This window comes from Mus pahari, chromosome 3 (genome assembly GCF_900095145.1).
Source record: "Mus pahari chromosome 3, PAHARI_EIJ_v1.1, whole genome shotgun sequence".
NCBI classification, from domain to species: domain Eukaryota; kingdom Metazoa; phylum Chordata; class Mammalia; order Rodentia; family Muridae; genus Mus; species Mus pahari.
Genome location: NC_034592.1, coordinates 28,396,630 through 28,420,537, shown reverse-complemented (window position 1 = coordinate 28,420,537; position 23,908 = coordinate 28,396,630). Strand labels below are relative to the sequence as shown.

Here is a 23,908-nt window from a genome sequence, read left to right as displayed (position 1 = left end):
TTAGTACTGTTCTCGGGCGCACACCCCTCCTAGGGTGGGGAAAGGCCGTATTTGTTCCTTCTTATGTGTGTATGTATGTAGCATGTTTGTATTTGTAGGTGCGTGTGAGTGAGTGAGTGTGTGTATGTGTAGGCTTGAAGCTGGCACTGCCTATCTTCTTGGATTGCTCTTCACTTCATTCACTCTGATGATGTTTCTTATTAACAGCGCTTGGCTTATAGGAATCAGACACTCCCGCCCTGTTTTACCTGAGCTCTTAGGATCATAAATCTTGTTCTCATGCTTGTAGGGACAGAGCTCATGTCACTGACATTTGCTCACCCCTGATTTTGGTTAGATAGCTACTGCTGATGGTTTTCCACAGTGGCTCACTCCTAGCTATAGCATGTTAGTGATTGGTTCTTAACTACCTCAGTAACTTTTAGTTCAGCCATTCTGATAGACGGATAGTACTACTCATTATAATAAGAATTGGAATTTTTCTATGCTACTGAACATCTTCTCAGGTGCCCACTTACCATCTGTGTATTATCTTCTATTTGCATTTTAGTATGTTTTCTTGGCACTTAGCCTGTTGAGTTCCATACTTATGTCATTGATACTTGCCTATTGTTGACTATGAGGGTTACAAATGCTACAGAACAAAGTATGGCATTTACCGCACTTCATAATGCAAAGTTTTATAACTTTTTGCTTTATAATGGAAAACTATGCATAATTATGCACAGTGATCTTTGTTTTGTTTTCTGTTGTGTTCGATACAGTGGACTGGACTGCCTTTGAACATAATTTTTCTCCCTTATATTTTTCAGAACTGGGATTACATGCATTTGCTAGCATGCCCAATAAGGACAACCTATTCATAATAATTAAATCATCTGAAATTAGCAGAAATTACCAGTGTGATGGGTTCAAGGTTTCAACAGAACTTAGCTTTAAGTGTACATAAGGAAACATGCTTATAGTGAATACCTGGCATTTACTGAGAGCCCTCTATGCATTAGACTCCATCATCATGTATATGCAGTAAGTGTGTGTGTGTGTGTGTGTGTGTGTGTGTGTGTGTGTGAATGTTACTATGTGAGTGAGTATGGAGTGTATTATTCTTCAGGAACTGACACCTAGCTTTTTGAGACAAAAGTTTCTCCTTGGAGCTTTCAGCCCATAAATTATACCTGACTAGCAAGCAACAACTCACAACAATCTGCTTGTCTTCACTATCCCAGTCATGAGATTGCAAGCATGTTCCACAAACCCTGGCTTTTTAAATGGGTTCTGGGGATGGCCCAGATCCTTACTCTCATGTGACTAGGACTTTAGCTGTCAAGCAATATCCCTGCCCAGTGTGTCATATAATTACTAACTGACCCTAGGGAAGTATTTTTATTCTAGGAACACCACTGAATAATTGTCCCTTATACTGTGATCTCATAAGAGAGAACAGAGTTGTTCAGTAGGGGAAATCCTTGGATTTTACAAGTACATTCATTAAACTTAGCATCTAAAGTCTTCCCAGGAGGTAGGAACAAGGTAATCCATGAAGATGCTGTGAACAGATGGGTAGGCTTGTGTTGCTCCCACATTGTCAGCATGCCAGCTAGCAGAGTTAAGGGCTAATAACTAGACATCTGAATTTTTAGTCAAACCTGGGTTTCAGTGCTTTTTAATAATGTTACAGATAGCGATAACTCATAATCAGGGAGGAAAGATTTCATGTGAAATTTGGTATATGATAAAAAATGTTAGGTAATTTTTATCTCTCTAAAGTCTTATCATTCTTTATATACTGATTTAATTTTGTGACTTTAAAAGAGAAGATACATAAAACACATAAAATGAACTACATAGTTATAATTGTTACATTAAAATCACATTATTAATAATAAAAGAAATAAATAGTTAAATATTTTGTTTAAAAGTATTACAACATTTTTATGTATCAATGTATGTATTATACCAGTTATTTGAGAATTACATTAGTTTGGCAATTTATATTCTTTCAGAAAATTAATATGGCACACATAATGAAGATAATTAAGTAAATAATACATGAAGAGAATTTTTGGAATACATTAAAAGATGTGAGAATCAAGACATAATGTTTAAGGAAAAAGGACAAGTAATATGTAAAACCATACCTGATTACTCCCAGCTTCTCAATAGAGACTCTAAACTATAAAAGTATATTTTCTTCACCAAATATAACTTTTATCTTGGAGGCTTACTGTTGAATAAGCTCGGCCATTTTAATTCTTTCTGAATTCTGGCCTGCTAGCTCAACTTAGCTGTTCTGACTCAAAGTCCCCAAGCTTACTTATTTAAACTGATTTCTCTTGGCTTCTTACTGAATTGCTCTGTTTGGCCACAAATTAACTGGATATCTGTTCTAATCTTCTGTATCTTTTGCATTCTCTGGCTTGTTCTGTCTTCAATTACAACCCATGCCAGTAAAAGTGCCCCAGTATAACTGCCTTCTCTCTCTCACACTGATTACATAAACTCAACACAATTGAACCTAAGTACAGGAAATCAACTGACCTCAACTGCCCTAAACTAAATGCAAGGAGCTCAAAAGAATTCAACCCCACCCTCTCCCCGCACTGCTATTAAGTAGCCCCTCTTTCCTGTCTGTTCTCATGAGAGTTGGTTGGATCCTATTTTTGACTCATTTTCTCAAGTCTTGATCTCATTCATTACTTTATCTGCCACTAAATTAGTTTTCACTTTCAAACAAGGCTGTAACTATTTTTTACCTTCATTGTTTAGAATTAAAGGGCATATTTGTATTTCAGCTAGAAATATTAAAGGCAAGTGGGATGTTTTTATTCCATCAGGACCACACAGACCTAGGTCTTGGAATTTGATCCCTTTCCAGAACAGCCACGTTGCTGGATTAAATTTCCTCCACACTAAAAGCCAGAAGGGATTCAACAGATTCCCTGCAGACTCTAAGACCACAGATGCCAACCCAGAGTACTACACCCATCAAACTTTCCAGTCACTATGAGTGGAGAAAAATAGATATTTCATGATAAAATCAAATTTAAACAGTTTCTATCCACAAGTCCAGCCTTACAAAAGTCATCAGGAGAAAACCTCCAATACAGAAAAGGTTACATCCATGAAAGGGCAGGTAATAAATAATCTCATGATCATAAGCATTCATATCAATAAGTCACAAGTGTTTCTAAGCGTACTTACATCAGTATTAGTAAAACAGACTTTCATTTGAATTTTCATGTCAAATTAATTAATTATTGTTTGTCCATGCCCGATATATGTGCAAGGATGTAAACTGTTCATACTGGGTCTCCACTGTGGAGGTCAGAGGCCTTTATGGAGTCAATTTCTCTTTTTACCTTTTTGTAGATGCCAAAAATCAGATTATCAGTCATACAAGAAAAGTGCCCTTACAGGCTGAGTTGTCTTTTCAACTTTTTCCAAATGTCTTAAATTCATAACAGAACTTATAAAGGATTTAAATTCTATTTTCTAAATATGAAAATGAACACATTCAAAAATATTCACACATTTAACTTCTTAACAAAAAGGAAGAAATATGGATTATCTCAGTAGCATTTATGATATAGATAGATGATAAATAGATGGATAGATAGATAGATAGATAGATAGATAGATAGATAGATAGATAAACTTCTGTGAATTTGAAAGCCACTAATCTGAAAATGTTAAGGTTCTAAGAGATGTGTAGAAATCTAAGCCATGCAACTAAACATGGAGTGAATCACTTCTTTTACTCCTATTTTCCATATAGTTTGAGAATAAGTAATGTATCTTAAAAATTCCATTGTTTTAAACATTGTGGTCCATACTTTTAGTATTGTGAATATGTATGAGTACAAATTGGGATGTGTGTGCATATACAATTTTTTCTGTAGGTATGTCTGAGTCCAGAAGTCCATCATAGGTATAGACCTCTTGTTTATTGGCCCAAGAGCTCTCACTTGTTTATAGCTGACCATAGACTGGCCATATATCAATCATTCCTTGCCTTCATGTTACTGGGATTATGAGTAAATATCACTACCCTGGTCATTTTACCTATGTTCTGGTTATTACATTGAGGTCCTTCTGCCAAGGAACAGCCTCAGTGCTAGAGAGATGTCTTAGTCATTAAAGGCTGGGCTCACAACCAAGAAAGTTAGCTGGGTGGGATCTGGTCTTGCCTTCACCACTCCCTAAGTCTCTTTATCTCCTTACCTAGTATCCTGAAAAGCTGGGTCTTCTTGCAGCTGCCTCTGTTCCTTTAGATTGGTGAAGATCCTTATAGGATATTGTTTCCTTTTATTTTGCATAGTTGAGAAACTATACTTTTTTGGACTCATGTTTTCACTGTTCTTTCCCATAGCCTTAAGGGATATCCAGAAGGTCACAGTTTTCTACCACTTTGCTGATAAATAGACATGCCCTTGCTTCCCAGATTCATCTGTTTCTGATTATCATGGAGTTATTATCCTTGGCAGAAAGGACATTCCTCAAAGTAGGAACACAAAATCATGTACGTTATTATAAAAACAAGCCTTATGGCCACAACAACCATGACCTGCTGGCTCCTTTACAGGGACAGGAAGCATGTCATGCTGCCCCTTACACATGGCTAAGCAGGACTTGATAGTCCTCAAACTTGAGTGACAACAACTTTAGTTACTGAATTATCTTTCCCACTCCATCTCCCTGGCCCCCACTTATCAAAATAAAACTAGTCAGTCAATTTGTAGTGCTGAGGGAGTACCTCAGGGTAGACCACTTGCTCAACAGGTATAAATTTATAATTCACTCTAAGCTAGTACAAATTAAATAAACACATATGTAATTAATAATGGATTATTCATGTGTGAGCATGCCTCAACTTCAGGGGAATAAACTTTTAGATGTGATTTTCTGTTAACAGATTACCTTTTCTGCATACTGTAATATCAGCTAATAGTGATAGAGTAGCTTTTCTGTGTTCATGTACTGCCCAGGAGCAGAGATTGAATAATATACACTAGAATTCAGTAGTCCAGTTGTCACTTCATTTTCTGCTGAATTCCACATTACACATTACCTATTAGCGAGACTGCCAAATACGCAGTAGCTGAGAAAGTGGTTCGGTAATTGTGGGTTAATTTGGAGTCACTCATGTTCAATAAGAAAGCTCACTCTCTCTCCAAAAAGAAGATTAAAGAAACTTAAACAAATACACTCCCTAAGAAGGGCTGGACAGCACTATTGATCTCAATATTCCAGGTGAAAGAAAATAATAGATTTGTCTATCAACACTAGACGAAAACTAATAGTGTAGACTCAATCTTTTTACGACTAGTGGAGATGACTCACAAATCTGAGTCTGATGTTTTGCAGCTAAAGCCAAGACAGAAATATGATCAGTTAAAATTTTATATTTCCAATATATAGCCTTTTCTGGCACATGGCCCTGAAAGAAATGTGTCCCATGGGTACATAGATAAAGAGGTCACAATACGATGTACTGCCTTCAGATACTACATCTTAGGAAGCCTAACAGAGGTTTTCCTGTGTGTACTTGTAACAGTTCTTGCCTTCAAACTAAGGGCAAAATGCCAAAACCAAGTTCTACTGAGTTCTGGAGGGCAGAAGCCGTCATCACAAATGCATCTCTCTACTGACTTGGCTCAATTTTCAGATACAATTTAGAATTCTCATGGCCACAGACAAACGGCACATTTTAGAAAGGATGCCCTGTAAATGTGCATGTTTATTTGATTCTTTGTATCACTTTAACATGATTAGACATAAATGTAAGTAGAAGACAAATGTTGCCAACTATGAAAATATGGTATTTCTACTAGGCAAGGCATATCCAGGTACATGAAATATGCAGAAGAGCCATGCTGACTGTATTTAAAAAAAAAATACAGGTGAAGATTTTCATCTTAAACTATCATACCTGACCATTTATTTATTTGTTTATTTGTTTATTTGTTTATTTATTTATTTATTTATTTATATATCATCATCATTGTATTATTTGTTCTTGTTCTGACTAATTTTATTAGTAGTTAAAATAAAGTACCTGATGTGGCCAACAGAAATAATGTCTAAAATCTGTTTTATTGCATTGTGATTTTGCTGGTAAACCTTTCCTGCTTCTCCTGAAACAAAGACCATCCATCCACAGGTGAAATACTATGCGGGTGAGCTGAGTGGTTCTCCGTGAGTGGAATGGTACTTATACCTTATGGTCTCTCTGACCTTTGACTCACTGGAGTGAAGGACTGTCCCAGTGAAATCTCACCCTCTTAGTTCACTTGAACTCATGTCAGCTCCTTCTACCTTCTCTCTCTCTCTCTCTCTCTCTCTCTCTCTCTCCCTTCTTTCCTCTTGGTCATCTTTCTGTTGTTCGTTTGCTTTGGAAGGACTATGTTTTGTTCATACTCTTGTTGGATCTCAGGAACAGTTTGCTGCCACATCTTAACATCTGCCTATAAGCTTTGCCACAGTGAGTCCAGTTGCCAACTTGAATGCACAGAGACTTTGTTTCTCTGTCAACTCTGATTGTGTGGAACACACAGCAACTACAGGTGTCTGTATGGAGAACACAGATTTCTTAGCTTTGTGGGTATTAGTTTCCTTATCTATAAAATGGAGCTGCTATTTCTTTCAATACTGTGAAGTTGCCAATAAAAGTCTAAATTCCCTCCTCTAGATAAGACATCTAACTTCCTATTAGCAAAGTCTTATTTTATGAAACCAAAATGTGAACTTTTAACCTAGTTTCCACTCCAATCAAGAGATGGTAAGTGAATATTGCAGTTTGACTGACTGTTACTGTGTTTAAGTTGTTTAATTTAATTACAGGTCTATCGATAGACTATGTGGAGAATAAGCTTTATTGGATCAGTTCTGGAAATGGAACCATAAACCGATGCAACCTAGATGGTGGTAATTTAGAAGTAATAGAGTCAATGAAGGAAGAATTAACAAAAGCTACAGCCTTAACCATCATGGGTAAGTGCAGTGATTCTGCAGTGAGGTTGAATCATATTGATTAGGAGTTGATTAATTATTACCTATTAAAATCCTAGCAAAGTTTCTGTGCCATTAGTACCAAAGAGACATTCAGGATGAGCATCTCTGTGATTTCTTAAAATGTTTTTTAACTTTAAAAAACAAACTTTTATGATTTCCAGATTAGACACTTAGTGCTGGATTATCATTTCTCAGTTTTGTGCGCATTTTACGCCTTTATGACTTTTTCCTGGGCTCTGTTTTGAATCTAAGATAAAAGGCTTGAATGTTTTCCAGTGCAGTCAAAACTGACTTGTTTTTTTTCAAGCATGGGCATGGTAACAGTGTCATGTGACCAATGACGGGGATCACTCTCTCTACCCTGAAATTTTTCATCTTATATGCTTTCAATAAAACAAATAATCAATTCTGTTGGATTGCTGTTATAAGTTTTAAAATCTACGTTTTTCTTTTTAAAGAGAGCTTTATGGAAGCTGTTACCTGTAAGATGTGATCTATAAATAAGATATGGTGTTGTTTGGTGAGGATGTTTTTGTTTAGTGGATGGACCTATGTGGTCAACCTGCAAGACTGATTGTTCCATGTAGTTTATCAATGGTTGTGTTTTGTTACAAGAAATGAGAAATAAGATTCATATTGTAGTTCCAAACACCACAATATGTCAAAGAACGTAGCATAACCTTAAACCATTCAAAGAAATTCAACCCGAATATGGATTGTTTTAAGTTTGCATAGTTAGCGAATAGGGCCTTAAAATTGTAAAAATTCTATTTTCTATTGTATTTCTATCATTTCGCCTCTTCATAAATAATTCATAATATAAGTTGGGGTTTTGTTGTTTTGTTTCAGTAACCATTTTTTATGAGTACATGAGAAAGTGATAGGAAACAATTTACTTATGGCTACCTACTTTAAAATTTCTTTTCTATGCAACCACTATGTTTTAATAGTGTTATTTCCTGTCATGAAGGCTGCATGAGTAAAAGCCGGATGTGATGTACAACTATTTTCTCAGAACACAGAATGCTGAGGAAGAGTCTGACTTTCAGCCTAGCCTGGGTCACATAGTGAGTTTGAGAACAGCAAATGCTACCGACCTACCGAGTTTGAACTAAACTCTGCTATAATGAAAAGTTCTCTCACACACACAAAAAGGGACTAAATGATAATTTGTGAAAAATTAAATATAGAAATCATTTAAAACACAATGGGGTCTCCCTTTCTTATAAAGAGAGCAAAAGGAAATTCTTTTTACTTGTCATTGAATGATGTAATATATATGTGCATGCATTATAGAACTATAGGAATGGCCATCTGAAAGTGCTGATTTCTGCATAAATGTCAAATTAAGATCTCAGGCATGTCTAGTTTTATATGCTGGTCTTTTGAAGAAGATCCTGCAGGTGTACAGGCAGGAAAGCAAAACCATGAAGAGATGACAACAAGAATCTCTTCAGATTGATTTCGTCAAACTAAATCAGACATCAGGAACCCTAATGCCAAACAGTACTTTGATAGCACATTAAAAAACAAAACAAAACAACAACAACAACAACAAAACCCCAGGATACTATACAAAGAGTTTTCCAAGCAACAAGCAGTCAACTTCTAAGTGCACAGTAAAGCTTAACATGTGACTACATAGAAACCCCTTTACAAAGTGCTTATGAGTGTGGGTTGTATAGCTAAAAGGCCTAAAATACAGTGCAGTTCCTGACCCAGGTAGCATAGAGGTCATCAGGCTATAAAGTACTGTGACAGCTCCCATAGGGGTAAAAATCATGGGAAGGAAGAGTCTGGGATAATCATTTGGGGGAATTTGAGTGAAGTCTGACTCTATAGCGAAAGGTAGGTGAGGTTTGCCTCAACAAACAGCAAAAAGGTCACCAGGTCATTAACAAAATCCACTTCCAGATTTCTGGGAAAGAAAACAGGTATTTTATCTCCTCCACTGAGAAGAGGACTTTCTGTGTTTAATGTGCCAGGTTTCACTAGTGATCTGAGGGCACCAGGATCTTTCACAGCTGCCATTGCAATAGCATCCTCCTGGTTTCAATGGCTTTCTTCTAATGTCATTCTTTACTTTTCTTTTTGGTAGTTATCTTTTTCTCAATTATCTCTTGAATGTGAGATTTTCAAAAATAGATTTTCTCAAGACAAGACATTTATACCTATAAGCAAAGAATTCTCCTTTAAAAAAAAAATCACTGGTTTGTTATTTCCTGGCATTTGGAGATTTTTTGTAACCTTTATATGTGTTATCAGTCAACTTTAGTGTTATTTTGATAGGATGACTAATATAAACAGCTTAAAGTAATTGGTTCTTATTTGGGCTCTTAGTTTCAAGATTTTACTTTATTGGGACTGGCTACATTGATTCTAGACTGGTACTGAAGACAATCACCTCATGGCAGAAAGAAACAACAACAGAATGGCAGCAGGGCCAAAACAGCTCCAAACGACATGCCTCCAGTGAACAACAAACTGCTTGAACTAGGGGAATGATTCACTATCTCTTTCTGAGCTATTCAGATTGCGATTCATTATCTGAGAGTTCTCAAGATCCAATTCTTTCTGGAACTGCCAGGACAGAAATGCCCAAGACCTGTGCTAAACTAATCTTCTAGGTATTTAAGTCATTCAGTTTGCTAAGAATACTATGTCAAAGAGTTCAGTGTTGGCATTATTTTTACTATATATGAGCAGACACACAAACATGTAACAGACATACATGCATACCCAAACATACACACAGAAATACTCAAAATCACATATACACATACAAAAACACACTCCTGAATGACACCAAGATTGATAAGAAAACTACCTCACACATTTCAGGATTAATGTTGTTCTCCACGTGTTTGAAAATATATACATACCCAGTCCTATCCAGTGGCTTTTGTTATAGTTGAAATTAATAGCTATTCTTTTGGAATAATTTTGTTTGCTTGCTTTTGTGAGGCAAAGTCTCTGTCAAGACTGACCTCCAACTCACTATGACATTGGGTTATTGCTTCTCCTCTGTCTATGCCCCATATTGTAGCATAGTAGGTGGACTACTTCCTGGGTTCTACAGGATAGGTCTGTGACATGATTTCTATGACTCAGCAGTGTTGAATCAACAGTAACATGTTCTTTCACATGTGCTTTTGCAGATGTTAAACCTCAAGTAAAGTCAAATAGACAATTCGGAGAATCTCAGAAAAATCATTCACATTGTTCTCAAAACTTAAGTCCTGAATAATTTATAAAATTAAGCAAAATTATGAAACAGTACTTAGGAAACCAACAAATGAGAGGAAATGTTAAAAAAAAAGTCATAATGCTGCAAAAAATTTACTTTTTCTACTCCCCCAATAAGTATTTATACTATATATTACATATGACATAGTAACATGTATTATACTATATAAGCCATGACACTTTTGTTAAATTAAAGACTTTAGTAGCTTCTACTTCTTTTACTGATACTCCTGACTCTTTTCTGAGTGGTAATCCAATGCAAAACATTCAGAACTTGATCCTGTGGATGCAATCTCAAAACACAGAAAATGGTTCCATTTGGCAAAATGGGGTTTAATAGTTTTCTTCCCTGACAACATGGAAGATATGTTTGGATGAACAAAAGCCTTAATTATGTCAGCACTATAGATCCTCTCAGGAGTTGGCAAAAACTGAAATCCTTTAACAAATAAATGGCTGCGTATGTATGTTCCTCCATGACCCTATAGCTTGATAAGATCAGTCGAACAAGATCAATTAGTATAATCTATGAGCAGTATTCTAACCACTCATGTTCTAAAATGTAGATATAACTAAACAGAAGTGGGGTGGGAATATCTAGTTTCCCAGCAAGCTCTGGTCTCCATTTTGGACAAGCTTCTTCTACTTCCTCAGAGCGTGTAGTCTTTCAGTTTAAGGAAGATAAGAGCATCGGCAAGGATGGCTGCCTACTGAGGATGTGTGTTGTAGCCATAAGAAAGAAAGAAAAGAATTGAAGAAGTGATGTCTCTGTGGTTCCTCCTCTATTAGTTAAAGTGTAGAAAATAGAAATTTTTCCACAGTGATACTGAAATTGCATATCCTGAAAACAAAGATGCTGTCTTACTACAAACAGATACATGAATACAAGCTCACACTAGTTTCTTAGCATGCAAAAGACAGTAAATAACTGGTGTTGGTTTTTTTAACTAAATTTAAAAGTGGTTCTCCTCAAACTGAAATCAAAATGACTTCATGCCATTTTTTTTTTTTTACCAGTTTTAGAAATTCAGACCTAAAAGCTGTAACCACTGGGGTTTCTCAGTTGAACTTAGAGCAATGTACATAAATAAACTAGAGAGAAATTGGAAATATTGAATGTCTGGTACTGACCAGATGAGTACAATGCCACTATATGATATGGCTGCAAATGTGACATATATAATATTTAGACAAAACTTTCAAGCATTTTCACCAATGGCTTTGTTTTCCTTTATAAGAAGTAGAGATTATTACTGGTAGGAAGGCTCAGTTACTATACTTTTTTGTCCTATAAGCATGAGGACCAAATAGTAGGCCTCAGATAACATGCTGGGCATTGTGGCCTTAGCTTGTAATCCATTGCTAGGGAGGAGAGCCAAAGAGATGCCTGGCACTTGCTTGCCAGCCAACCTAATCTGTCTGATGGGTACCAGATCAGTGAGAGACCCTGTTTCAAAAAATGTGGATAGATCTGGGGGAATATACTTAACCTCTGGCCTCCATGTGCCCATACATAAGTGCTTATGTGCCATGCAAACACACACACACACACACACACACACACACACACACACACACACACACACATTGTAATGAATAGTAATCGTGATGAATTATAATTTCTCTGAGAGTGCAGACAAGATTTACTGATTCCATTTTAATAAACAGAATGGGGCAGAAGGACTGATTTATGGCTCTGAGACAAAGGTAAACTGTATGAGGCTTCTGTTTGCCCTCTCTCTTGTACTTCTTACTTTACAAAGACAGGCCACCTGTTATGGGAATACCCAAGAAATCTTGTGGAGAAAAGTGCACAGATAGAAGCAGATGTCCAGCCACAACCAGGTCTGTTATCCATCTTTGAATGACAGAGCTCTAGACTGGTCAGAAACTCTGTAGCTTTAAGTACAATCCAACAGTCTTAAAACAGCCTCAAAAGGAATCTGCAGACCAGAACCTTCCATAGGGTTGTTTCCGAATCCCTGGTCCAAGAGATCATATAATATCAGAAGCATTTACTGTGTTAAGTTGCTAATATTTGAGAAAATTTGTTACACATCAGAGCATTCATTTCATTGTGAACAGATGAAATGCCTAATGAAATCAGGCATGGTATCAGTATGTCAGGATAACAAAACCAAATATTCTTTCCATAATTGTAAACAAGAAGTGAGCCTAGTCTTCAATATATGGACTTGCTTAGGCAAGAGCAAATATACCATGTAAGATCACATACTTCTCTGATTATTTTTATCATAAGAAATATTAACCCTTTGTAGCAGACATTTCCACTTTAAAAGTGAATAGTATAGACATTTGTTTAAGATTTCACACTTTAAATTATTAGCAAAGACTATTTGTTTTTATAGAGAGAATCTCTTGTGTACAGTGTGGAAGCATCACCTGTCAATAAAAAGCTGAGATTATCAGAAAAAGCAGGAAGTAATATGTGGGAGTTCTGATAAGGAGTAAAGAACTCTGGGACAGAGTCAACAGTGGGAACAGATTTGCCCCAAATTCTGAGGAGACAGACACATGAAACTGAGGAGAGGTGATCAGCCATGTGGCACACATAGAATCGAATAAATAGGTCAATTAAGTTATGAATCATTTGAGGAACAAGCCCAAGATTATGGTCTTGGTAACTATTCATAAATAATTAAATCTCAGAATCATTATTTCAAGAACTGTAGAAGGGGTGTAAAAGCCCACAATTACACCTTTTTAGGAAAATACTACTCAGGTATTTATGCAGTGGAAGTTGACAATCAAATGACATGGAATCTGACAATGGTTAATCGGTTGATTAAACCTAGTCCTAATATTTTGCCTGAGTTATATGCTGATGGTGACAAATTCTGCCTCTTTTTGAGATAAACTCTCACAAGAGAATATAAATAGCAGCTGCCAAACTCCTACGTCTAGTAGCAATGGTTATTGTGAGTTACTACATGTTTCTTTCACTCCTCCAACAACTTTGTATCATTGCTTACTCTATATGCCATCCACTGATATATATGGAGAGAAAACTGATCTCATAAAGCTTGCTGGGTGATGTAGAAGGAAGATAGTAAGGATGGTAAGTTAGTAAGGGATGTGATGGTTAAGAGTTGGGTATGTAAAGTTCAGAGCAAGGATAGGAGGAGTTCATGGCAGAGATAGTAATTTAAGTACCTCAGAGGGCTTACAAAAGACAGTGACTCCTAGGGAAGAGCAATGGTGTGGAATGAAGACACAAGTGTCATTTCAATTGACCAGAACTGCCCAAGTCATTTTACAGTTTTATGCTGCAAAGTGTTCTTGTAATTCTTAAATAACTCCTTGCAGATGGCTATGATAGTTCTGTTTTCTGCATTCTGCCACTGAGGTGCAGGCTTGTGTTTCCCTTGTTCTCCAGCGAGTGGGGAGTCCACTTGCTCAAATATTATTTATTTTTTTGTGTACAGTGATTGTTTCAAGAAACTGTTAATACTTTTGAAGCTCTGTCCACCTGATTACTAAGCTTCAAAGTCTTCAGGTTTCTAAAGACAATCTTGTGATCTTTCTCTACTTCCAGACTAAACCACAGGTTCTACAGCTACCAGTAGCATATACAATGGTTGCTACCTTCAATCATAAACATTATAGCTAGAAGCTGGGTTCCATATCAGCCACCATTATTTTTATTTGCTTTATTTTAAATAAATATAACAATGTTTTATTTGCTTCTAAGTGTCTAATTTAGTAGGCTTTTTATGCCTATATCTGTTGTTTTTATTAATTATTATATTTATTTACATTTCACATGATGCCCCCCTTCCTTGTCTCTCCTTCATGAACCTTCCACCTCCTCTTTGCCTCTAACAGGTTACTCCACCACCCACCATCCACTCCCACCTCACGCCTATAGTATCGCCCCTTCTCTGGGATACCTTCCCAGGACTAAGTACCTCCCCTCCTACTGATGCCAGATAAGGCAATCCTCTGCTACATATTTAGGTGGAGTCATAGACCAGTGCATGTATACTCCTTGGTTGGTGATTTAGTCCCTGGGAGCTCTGAGGGGTTCAGTTAGTAGATACTGTTGTTCTTCTTATGGGGTTGCAATCCCCTTCAGCTCCTTCAGTCCTTCCCCTAACTCATCCATTGGAGTGCCAGGGTTCAATCCAATGGCTAGTTATGAGTATCTGCATCTGTCTTAGTCAGGTGCTGGCAGAACCTTTCAGGAGACATCTGTATCAGGTTTCTGTCAGCAAGAACTTCTTGGCATCTGTGATAGTGTCTCAGTTTGGTGTTTGATGTGGTATGGATCCCCAGGTGGGACAGTCTCTGCGTGGTCTTTCCTTCAGTCTCTGATCTACTCTTTGTCCCTGTATTTCCTTCAGATAGGAGCAATTCTGGGTTAAAATTTTGGAGATGTGTGGGTGGCCCCATCCCTCAACCAGGGGCCAATGCCTAACCTCTGGATCTGGTCTCAACAGGTTCTCCCTCCCCTTTGTGGGATATTTCAGCTAATGTCATCCCTGTGGGGTCCTGAGAGGCTCTCAATTTCCTGGTATCTGGGACTTTCTGGTTGCTACCCCCCAGTTCTCCATCCCCCATTGCTATGCATCTCTGTTCAATTTCCTGACCCTCTTCCATCTCCACCCATAATTGATTTTGCCCCTCTTTTTCTTTCCCCCCTCCACTCATACTCCCAAAACACTCCACCCTCTACTTCCCTTGAGTCTATTGTTCTGCCTTCTTAGTAGGTCATCCTTCCTCTTGAGCTTCATGTGGTCTGTAAGAATTCCATGATCTTTGCCTAATACCCACTTATTAGTGAGTACATACCATATGTGTTCTTTTGTGACTGAGTTACCTCACTCAGGATAATATTTTCTCGATATATCCATTTGCCTGTAAATTTCGTAAAGTCATTGGCTTTAATAGCTGAGTAGTACTCCATTGTGTAAATGTATCACATTTTCTGTATCCATTCCTCTGTTCAGGGACATCTGGGTTGTTTCCAACTTCTGGCTATTATAAATATGGCTGCTATGAACATAGTGGACCATGTGTCCTTATTACATGTTGGAGCATCTTCTGGGTATATGTCCAGGAGTGGTATAGCTGGATCCTCAGGTAGTACTATGTCCAATTTTCTGAGGAACTGCCAGATTGATTTCCAGAGTGGTTGTGTCAGTTTGCAGTTCCACCAACAATGGAGGAGTGTTCCTCTTTCTCCATATCCTTGCCAGCATCTGCTGTCACCTGAGTTTTTGATCTTAGCCATTCTGACTGATGTGAGGTGGAATCTCAGTTGTTTTGATTTGCATTTCTCTAATGACTAAGGGTGTTGAACAATTTCTTTAGGTGCTTCTTAGCCATTCAATATGACTCAGTTAAGAATTCTTTGTTTAGCTATATACCCTATTTCTAATAGAGTTATTTGATTCTCTGGAGTCTAACTTCTTGAGTTCTTTTTATATATGTGGGAACTAAAAGAGGTGTAGGGGAAGAGGGGGAAGGGAGGCTAGCCTGCACTCCTATGCTCTAGGCAGGTGGGAGCGGGAAGGCTGCCAGATCCTTTCCACTTGGCCCTGGGTGGGCATCTAAGCCACTAACCCCACTCGACAGGGATGGACAAGGGGCAGCCCCAAAACCAGGGGGTCCCGGGGTGACACCCTGTAGCCCCAGATTATGGGAGAGAGGGCTGAGGGGTGTGGGGAAAGAGGGGGAGGGGAAGAGTCCACATCCATCAGGAGCTCCTGTGCTCTGGGCAGGCAGACATGGGAGGGCTGCTGGATACTTTCCACTTGGCCCTGGGTGGGCTTCTAAGCCAGTGATGCCACTTGACCGGAGGGCAGGGTGGACAAGGGCAGCCCCCCGACCAGGGGCCCTGGAGCGACACCCTGTAGCCCCAGGGTTACAGGAGAGAGGGCTAAGAGAGAGAGGTTCCCACACAGGTGAGAGTCTGCACAGCAGGCCTTGATGAACAGAGACAATCTATGGTTTTAGAGCTTTATTGTAGAAAGGCAGGGGAAAAGAGAAAAAGTAAAAGAGAGAGAGAGACTGGTCATAGCCAAGAGGAGAGAAGGGGAAAAGGGAGAGAGAGAGAAGAAAGGCTAGAGAGAAAGAGAGAGAAAGAGAAGGAGAGGAGAGGAGAGGAGAGGAGAGGAGAGGAGAGGAGACTAAGGGGAGTAAGAGGAGTAAGAGCAAGAGAACAAGGGAGCAAGAGAGTGAGGTGGGGCCAAGCAGCCCCTCTTATGGTCTTTACTGTTGCTAGGTAACTAGGGAGGAGTCTAGCATGAAGGTCAGAAGGTTGGGACATTGCCTATGAGACTACTAACCATGCTTCTCTTGTGGGGACTGAGGGGGCAGTAACTTTGACAGGAGCCAGGATTCCAGGAGACATGAGAGAACTCCTTCCATCCCACGTTGGTGAATTATCACCACTGGGTCCTGAAATTCAACATCTATCCTCAACTGGAAATCAGGCTGTCTGTGTATAGCCCAATATATCTTAATATATATATATATATATATATATATATATATATATATATATATATATATATCCTATATATTTTATATATGTGTATATATATAAATATATATATAATATCCTATATATATATATAGGATATTAGCCCTCTATCAGGTGTAGGATTAGTAAAGATTTTTTTCCCAATATGTGGGTTGCCAATTTGTCCTTTTGACAGTATCCTTTGCCTTACAGAAGCTTTGAAATTTTATGAGGTCTCATTTGTCAATTCTTGATCTTAGAGTATATGCATTGGTGTTCTGTTCAGGAAAATTTCCCCTGTACCCATGTGTTCAAGGCTCTTTCCCACTTTCTCTTCTATTGGTTTCAGGATATCTGGTTTTATGTAGTGTTCCTTGATCCACTTGGACTGGAACTTGGTACAGGGAGATAAGAATGGATTAATTTGTATTCTTCTACATGTTGACCACCAGTTGAACCAGCACCATTTTTTAAAAATGCTGCCTTTCTTCAACTGGAGCATCCATACTTTAGCCTTCCTTCTTGTTAAGGCTCATATCGTCTGTGAATTATATGATGGGTATTCTGAGCTTACTAGATTAAATGCAATGCTCTCTCTCTCTCTCTCTCTCTCTCTCTCTCTCTCTCTCTCTCTCCTTTCTAGCTACCATTTAGTATCATTATTATCAGGTTTTAAGTTGTTGGACACTACTGCTTGATTTATTTTACCTTTGCAGAAACGTCTGTCATGGTACCCTCTAATATCTGAATAAGACAGTGACCTAAACTCATTAATCAGTTGCTGTTCAATGATGAGTACCTTTGACTGGAGGAGCAGTAGGTTTGATTACAAACAAACTACAAAGCAAACTTTGACTGTTATAAGGGCTTGTGGGTTGCTAAATAACTTTATTTAACATAGCAATCCTTTCTCCTACTTGTACAAGCAGTTTGAGAGTAAGCTGCCTATATATTTAAGCTAATTAAAGAGTGAGGAAAAAATCAATTTAGGAAATTAAGAAAAAATATGAATGAAACAAAAGTATTGACAGGAATAAGCTTATTGATATTTGCAGAAAATTGAAAAATAAATCATAAAAGAGCATCACTGGAGCTGCTATGCATTTTACATGGAAGAGCAAGCATACCAGGTCATAGAAGTCAGACAGAATTGCTGATATGACACAGATCCACATAATTCACTGTGTATACATAGGAAGTCACTGGCATGTGGATTCTAGGATCAGCTAGCCATTAAATCATTAGACATCCTTATTTAGTCCATTAGAGAGTATCATTTAATAATTTGTAAGGTTCTTTTAGTTTAAGAATTTTGAGTTCACAATAATAAATGTGGTATGAGTTTAAATGTGACCTATATACCTTAATCTCATAACTTTTAAGCTAATTATACATTTTGTAAAATATTCTTATTACATATAAAGTGAAATATCTAGCCACTAGTAATATTACTGCAACCCAGTATAATGCAGACACACACACACACACACACACACACACACACACACACATATATATATATATATATATATATATATATATATATATATATATATGAACATGAAGGATGTTACTCTAAAATCTGTGTGGGTGATGACCAAATTCTAGGAAAGGCCTTCTTTTTTGTTACTGATGACTTCTTTTTAAAATATTATTACTATTCCTGTATATGGTGTTTTGAAAATCCTTGGCCCAGTGAATGGCACTAATAGGAGGTATGTTCTTGTTAGAGTAGATGTGACCTTGCTGGAGGAAATGTGTCATTGTGTGGGTTGTCTCTGAGACCCTTCTCTGAGCTCCCCAGAAGCCAATCTTCTCCTGTTTGTCTCTGGGACAGGATATAGAACTCATAGCTCCTCCTGCTTCATGCCTCTCTAGACACAGCTATGCTATTACCTTGATAATAATGGACTGGACCTCCAAACCTGTAAGCCAGCCCCAATAAAACATTGTCTTTTATAAGAGTTGCTTGGTCATGGTGCCATGTGCTGAATGAGGTGGTTAGAGAACAACCTACAAAGTGGAATTTCTCCTTACAGGTTTTACTTTACTTGTATTCTGTGAATCAAACTCAGGTTGTCAGGCTTGTAGGGCAAGGGCTTTTCCACTGCTCTGTCTTCCCTGTATGATCTATATCTATCTCTTTTAAAATATAAATAACAAAGAATCAATCATTCATTAAGTTATATAATCATGGAAATAGGTTTAAGTGGAAAGGTTTGGTGAGAAGGATCAGCTGTTGAGAATTCTCTTTCAGAGGACCCAAGTTAGTCTGTGATGTGGGAAATATTAAAAAATGAACTGGCAGGCTTCCCGTGCTACTGCTGCCAACTGGCAGACCACATGACTCCAACCAGGTGATCTCAACTCAGTGGTCTCCCTGGACCAGAGCTCCCCAGTCCCTTTGCGGATTGCTGCAAGTTTTCCACCCGATCATAACACCCATTTATCCAGTAAATCAAAACTCTTGAAGCTTACAATTAACCAACAGATTTATGTATTAATAAATTCTCAATTTACAAGATGCCAGTACAATAATTTCAGAACCAATTGATAATGATAAAAGGCTTGATCCCAGTTATTCTAATCTTATGATATCACAACTACCTGTGGCTAGTTAAAGTCACGCTAGTTCATGTCTGCCTCCATCTTGGCCTTTCCCTTCTCCCCAGGGATGTTTTCTGTTTCTGCAACTCTTAGCTCTGCTTCCCTTTTCCCTGTCCAATCACAGGCCTCCTGCTGCCTTAATGTAATTGGACAGAGAAAATTCTGCAACAGTATGAGTCTGTCATATTCCAGTATTGTTATTATTCTGTGGGCTGTGAATCCCCAGAACCAGTAGGTTAGGTAGGAGAGCTCAGTAAAACATGCTGCAGTTTTGCTTGATGGCTTTGTTCTGAGAAGTGGGGCTGATGTCACCTTTTATATTATATTTGATTTTAAAATTTTTACTTTTTCGAAATATGAAAAGCACTATCTTGTCTCAGGAATATACTGAGAGGGCTAATAATGAGTACTTAGCCAGGGTTAAGTATTTTGAACAAAGGAAGAGATCGTGTGCTTTGAAATGCAAGTGAAATTGGGGAAGCACTGGTAATACACGGATGAAGTATGCAAATGACTGTGCCAAACTCCAGGTGACTGTATGAGGTTGTTTAGTTTCATTTGTGCTGCTATCATAAAAGCTATCCTGGAAAAGACAACATAGAGGGAAAAGCATTTATTCCATTTAGAATTCCAGATTATAGTCTATCACTCCATAAAGAAATGAAGGAAGTATCTTCAAATAGGTAGTCTGCTGTCTAGTTTATGTCAACTTGACACAAGATGAAGTCAGATGAGAGGAGGTAACCGCAACTAAGGAAATACCTCCATAAGATCAGCCTTTTGGCAATTCTGTAGGATATTTTCTTAGTGATTGATGGGTAGGGTCACCCCTGGGATGGTGGAGAAATGCCACTCCCTGTTTCTATAAGTATGCAGGCTGAGAAAGCCATAAAGAGCAAGCTAGTAGACAGTACCAAACCATGGCCTCTGCATGAGTTCCTGCCTCCATGGTTCTGCCCTGTTTGAGTTCTTGTCCTGGCTTCTTTTCATAATAAATAATGGTATACATGTGTCTGTCAAATCAACTCTTTCCTTTCCAATTTGCTTTTTGGTCATGATGATTCATCACAGCAAGAGCAACCCTAACTAACATAGGTAGGCACATCAAATCTGCAGCCAAGAGCAGAGAGTAATCAATGCCTGCTTTTTGGTACTCTGCCTCTTCCCCTCACTTTTATAGTTCAGATCTCCAAGCATAGAGAATGGTGCCACCAATAGCGGGCTGGGACTTCCCACATTAAATAATAATCAAGACAAACTTAGCAGACTTGCCCTCAGGCCAACCTGAGGTAGATACTTCCTCATTGAATCTGTTTTCCTAGAGGTTCATAGGTTGAAGCAAGTTGAACATCATAAGGATAATGTTCAAGTGATAGAACTCTTAATGTTCGGTGATAGAAATGCCATGTCCGGGCTTTGCTATCAAACACTAAAAAAAATAAACTTGGGCCTTGTAGAACATGCCTACCTTCACAGGCCCTTGGATATTGTGACACGAACATATTGAATCCAAGGTCATCTTGATCATAAGCTATAAACTGAGGAAATAATCAAGTTAGAAATAACAAGGTCTTAAAAATGACTGGAGCTGGAACCAGTCTTGGGTAAATATGTTTAAGGAAGATACCTAGAGGAGAGATAACCATGGACTATGCCAAAGGAAGCATTGAAGGTGAAGGCAGCAATATAAGAAGCCACATGCATTAGATTGGAGCTACTTAATTCAAGTTTTACCTACACACTTCTACTTGGCTCTCTCTACAGAAGTGACTAATTAAAAATTGCATCTTTTGTGCTTAGGGATGGGGATGAGAAAGTGGGGAGTACCTTGAAAGAGGTCAGGGAGGGAACAATGTTCAGAATATAGTGTAGGAATTTTTTCAACTAAAACAAAATAAGAAATAAAACCTGAAGAAGGGGAGCAAGAGAAGAAGAAGTAGGAAGAGGAGGAGGAGAAAGCAACTTGTATCTTTGAGGACTACTCAAATAAACTTGACTTTATAAGGTCGACTATGGTCAATATTGTCTTTTAAAAAGCGGCCAATAGAATGTATACACTAATTGTAATATAGTTTTAAAAAGGTAAATATCTTCAAATAAAAAATAATAAATAAATGCTTTGTACACAAGTGTATTTAGAAAAACAGTTGCAGGTTTTTACTCATAAAAAAAACTGTTATACATACAGTATAAAATACATAGTTATAGCTATGTATTAAAGCGTTTGTCTACCCTACGTTTACCTCCCAGAACTGAAAAAACACACTCAGACAAAGAAATAATGAAGTATTTTAATTATATACATATAGGTATGAAATGGTGAGTGACTTTTGTTAATTTTGAGAAGAATATAAGGAAATAGAAATGTACGCTCAAAGTTTAATGTTTGTTTCATAACATGGTAGAAATGCCTTATACTTACTGTCTTAGTTCCCTATTTCTGTACTAAGTCACCATAGCCAAGACAATATCTAGAAGAAAGGGTTTCTTGGGGGCTTATAGTTTCAGACCATGAGAAACATGAAGCATCATGTCAGGAAGTACAGCAGCAGGAGTGAAGGCATGGAGAAGTAGCTAGAGCTTCAGTCCAATCTATAATCACAAGACAAAAAGGGAGAAATGCATGTGAATGGAAATGGATGGACTTTTGAAACTCCAAAGACACAATGACATAACTCCTCCAACCAGGCCATATACCCTAATCTTTTCCAAATAGTTCCACCAAATTGGATCCAAAACATTAAATTTAATTAATGTCTGGGGTGGGGGGAGACATTCTCATTCAAACCCCTATACTTACACACACAACAGAGTTGCATCAGGGGTTTTCATTGGATAAATATCTCCTGACATAACAAAAGAGCTTGTAGGAAATAAAACCATTTTTTATTTTTAATGCACTGTCCTCTTGTATATTAAATATAAATATTCCATACTTATTTTGGTGATAAAAGTGACTCTACAAATCTCCCTCACTCCTGCAAGGAACTGCAAGCACCTGCAGATCTACCTATGCTTTGCATAAATTTAAAGAAGCTTCTTGACATGCCTTTCTTCACAGCAAACCTGCAGATGCCCCGGACGTATCACTTTCAACCATAAGAAACAGAAGCAGTTTTCCCCTGATCCTCAAATGTAGTCATACTGCTAAAATTTAAATTATGTGACTCACAGGAACATTTTGTTTTCTTTGTTGTTTGTCTTCTTATAAGGATGCACAACAGTTCTTACCTTAAATGCAGTGAGAGAATGTTCAACCATATGGACTAGGTTCTCTCTTTGTACTTTTATGTGGTTTCTGGGGATTGGGCTCAGGTCATTAGGCTTTCACAGCAAGTACTCTTCTCTAAGAAGAAGAGCTGAGCCATCTAAGCAGCTCCAGGATGATCGTTGAAAGCATCCTTACTGTCCACTTGGTTAAAACTCTCCAATAGCTTTCTAGTAGAGAATAAAACCCTACCTGCATGGAATTTCTCCAATTTCCCTCTTGTTTACTCTAGCCCCTTAATTTTAGCAGCTCTTCTGGAAATTCAGTTAGCACATATTGATTATATACATTTTATGTATCAGTAATTATTTTAGGTGCATAGGGTTCAATATGAGCAAAAAAGAAGTTGACCCTATTGGGATATAAACACTAATGGAGAAATTATAATAATGCATATATAATATTAATTTTACATAATTGATAATTACTAAAGGTATATTAAAACAATGGGTAGAATTTGTTGAAAGGACCAGGAGTACTTTGAGAAGGAAAGTTTGTTTTACACTAAATATAAGTGGCTATGGCCAAAGAACATGGAATATAGTTTATCTTTTTTTTTCAATTTTTATTAGTTATTTACTTCATTTACATTTTAAATGCTATCCCCAAAGTCCCCTATACCAACACCCCACCCGGCTCCCCTACCCACCCACTCCCCCTTCTTGGCCCTGTTGTTCCCCTGTACTGGGGCATATAAAGTTTGCAAAACCAAGAGGCCTTTCTTCCCAATGATGGCAGTCTAGACCATCTTCTGCTACATATGCAGCTAGAGACACGAGCTCTGGGGATGCTGGTTAGTTCATATTGTTGTTCCACCTATAGTGTTGCAGACCCCTTCAGCTCCTTGGGTGTGTGGGTTCATTTCTGGGTCTTCAATTCTCTTCCATTGGTCTACCTGTCTGTCGCTATACCAGTTTTTGTCAAAATTGCTCAGTAATACAGTTTTAGGTCAGGCATAGTGATTCCCCCAAAGACTCTTTAATCATTGAGAAGAGTTTTGCTATCCTAGGTTTTTTGTTATTCCAGATGAATTTGCAAATTGCCCTTTTTAACTCATTGAAGAATTGAGTTGGAATTTTGATGGGGATTGCACTGAATCTGTAGATTGCTTTCAGCAAGATAGCCTTTTTCACAATGTTGATCCTGCCAATCCATGAGCATGGAAGATCTTTCTATCTTCTGAGATCTTCTTTGATTTGTTTCTTCAGAAACATGAAGTTCTTATTATACAGATCTTTCACTTCCTTAGTTAGAGTCACACCAAAGTATATTATAATATTTTTGACTAT

At 37.8% G+C, this 23,908-nt stretch overlaps 1 protein-coding gene across 4 annotated transcripts in view; it reads left to right on the top strand.

Moving 5' to 3' along the window:
* Positions 1-23,908, top strand: part of Lrp1b (LDL receptor related protein 1B) — a 1,962,444-nt gene that overhangs the window by 1,335,864 nt on the left and 602,672 nt on the right. For all 4 annotated transcript variants that reach the window (XM_021192210.2, XM_029535926.1, XM_029535925.1 and 1 more), the window contains exon 32: positions 6,841-6,990. In XM_021192210.2, the coding sequence (XP_021047869.1) occupies positions 6,841-6,990 (150 nt within the window). The remainder of the gene's footprint in view (positions 1-6,840; positions 6,991-23,908) is intronic.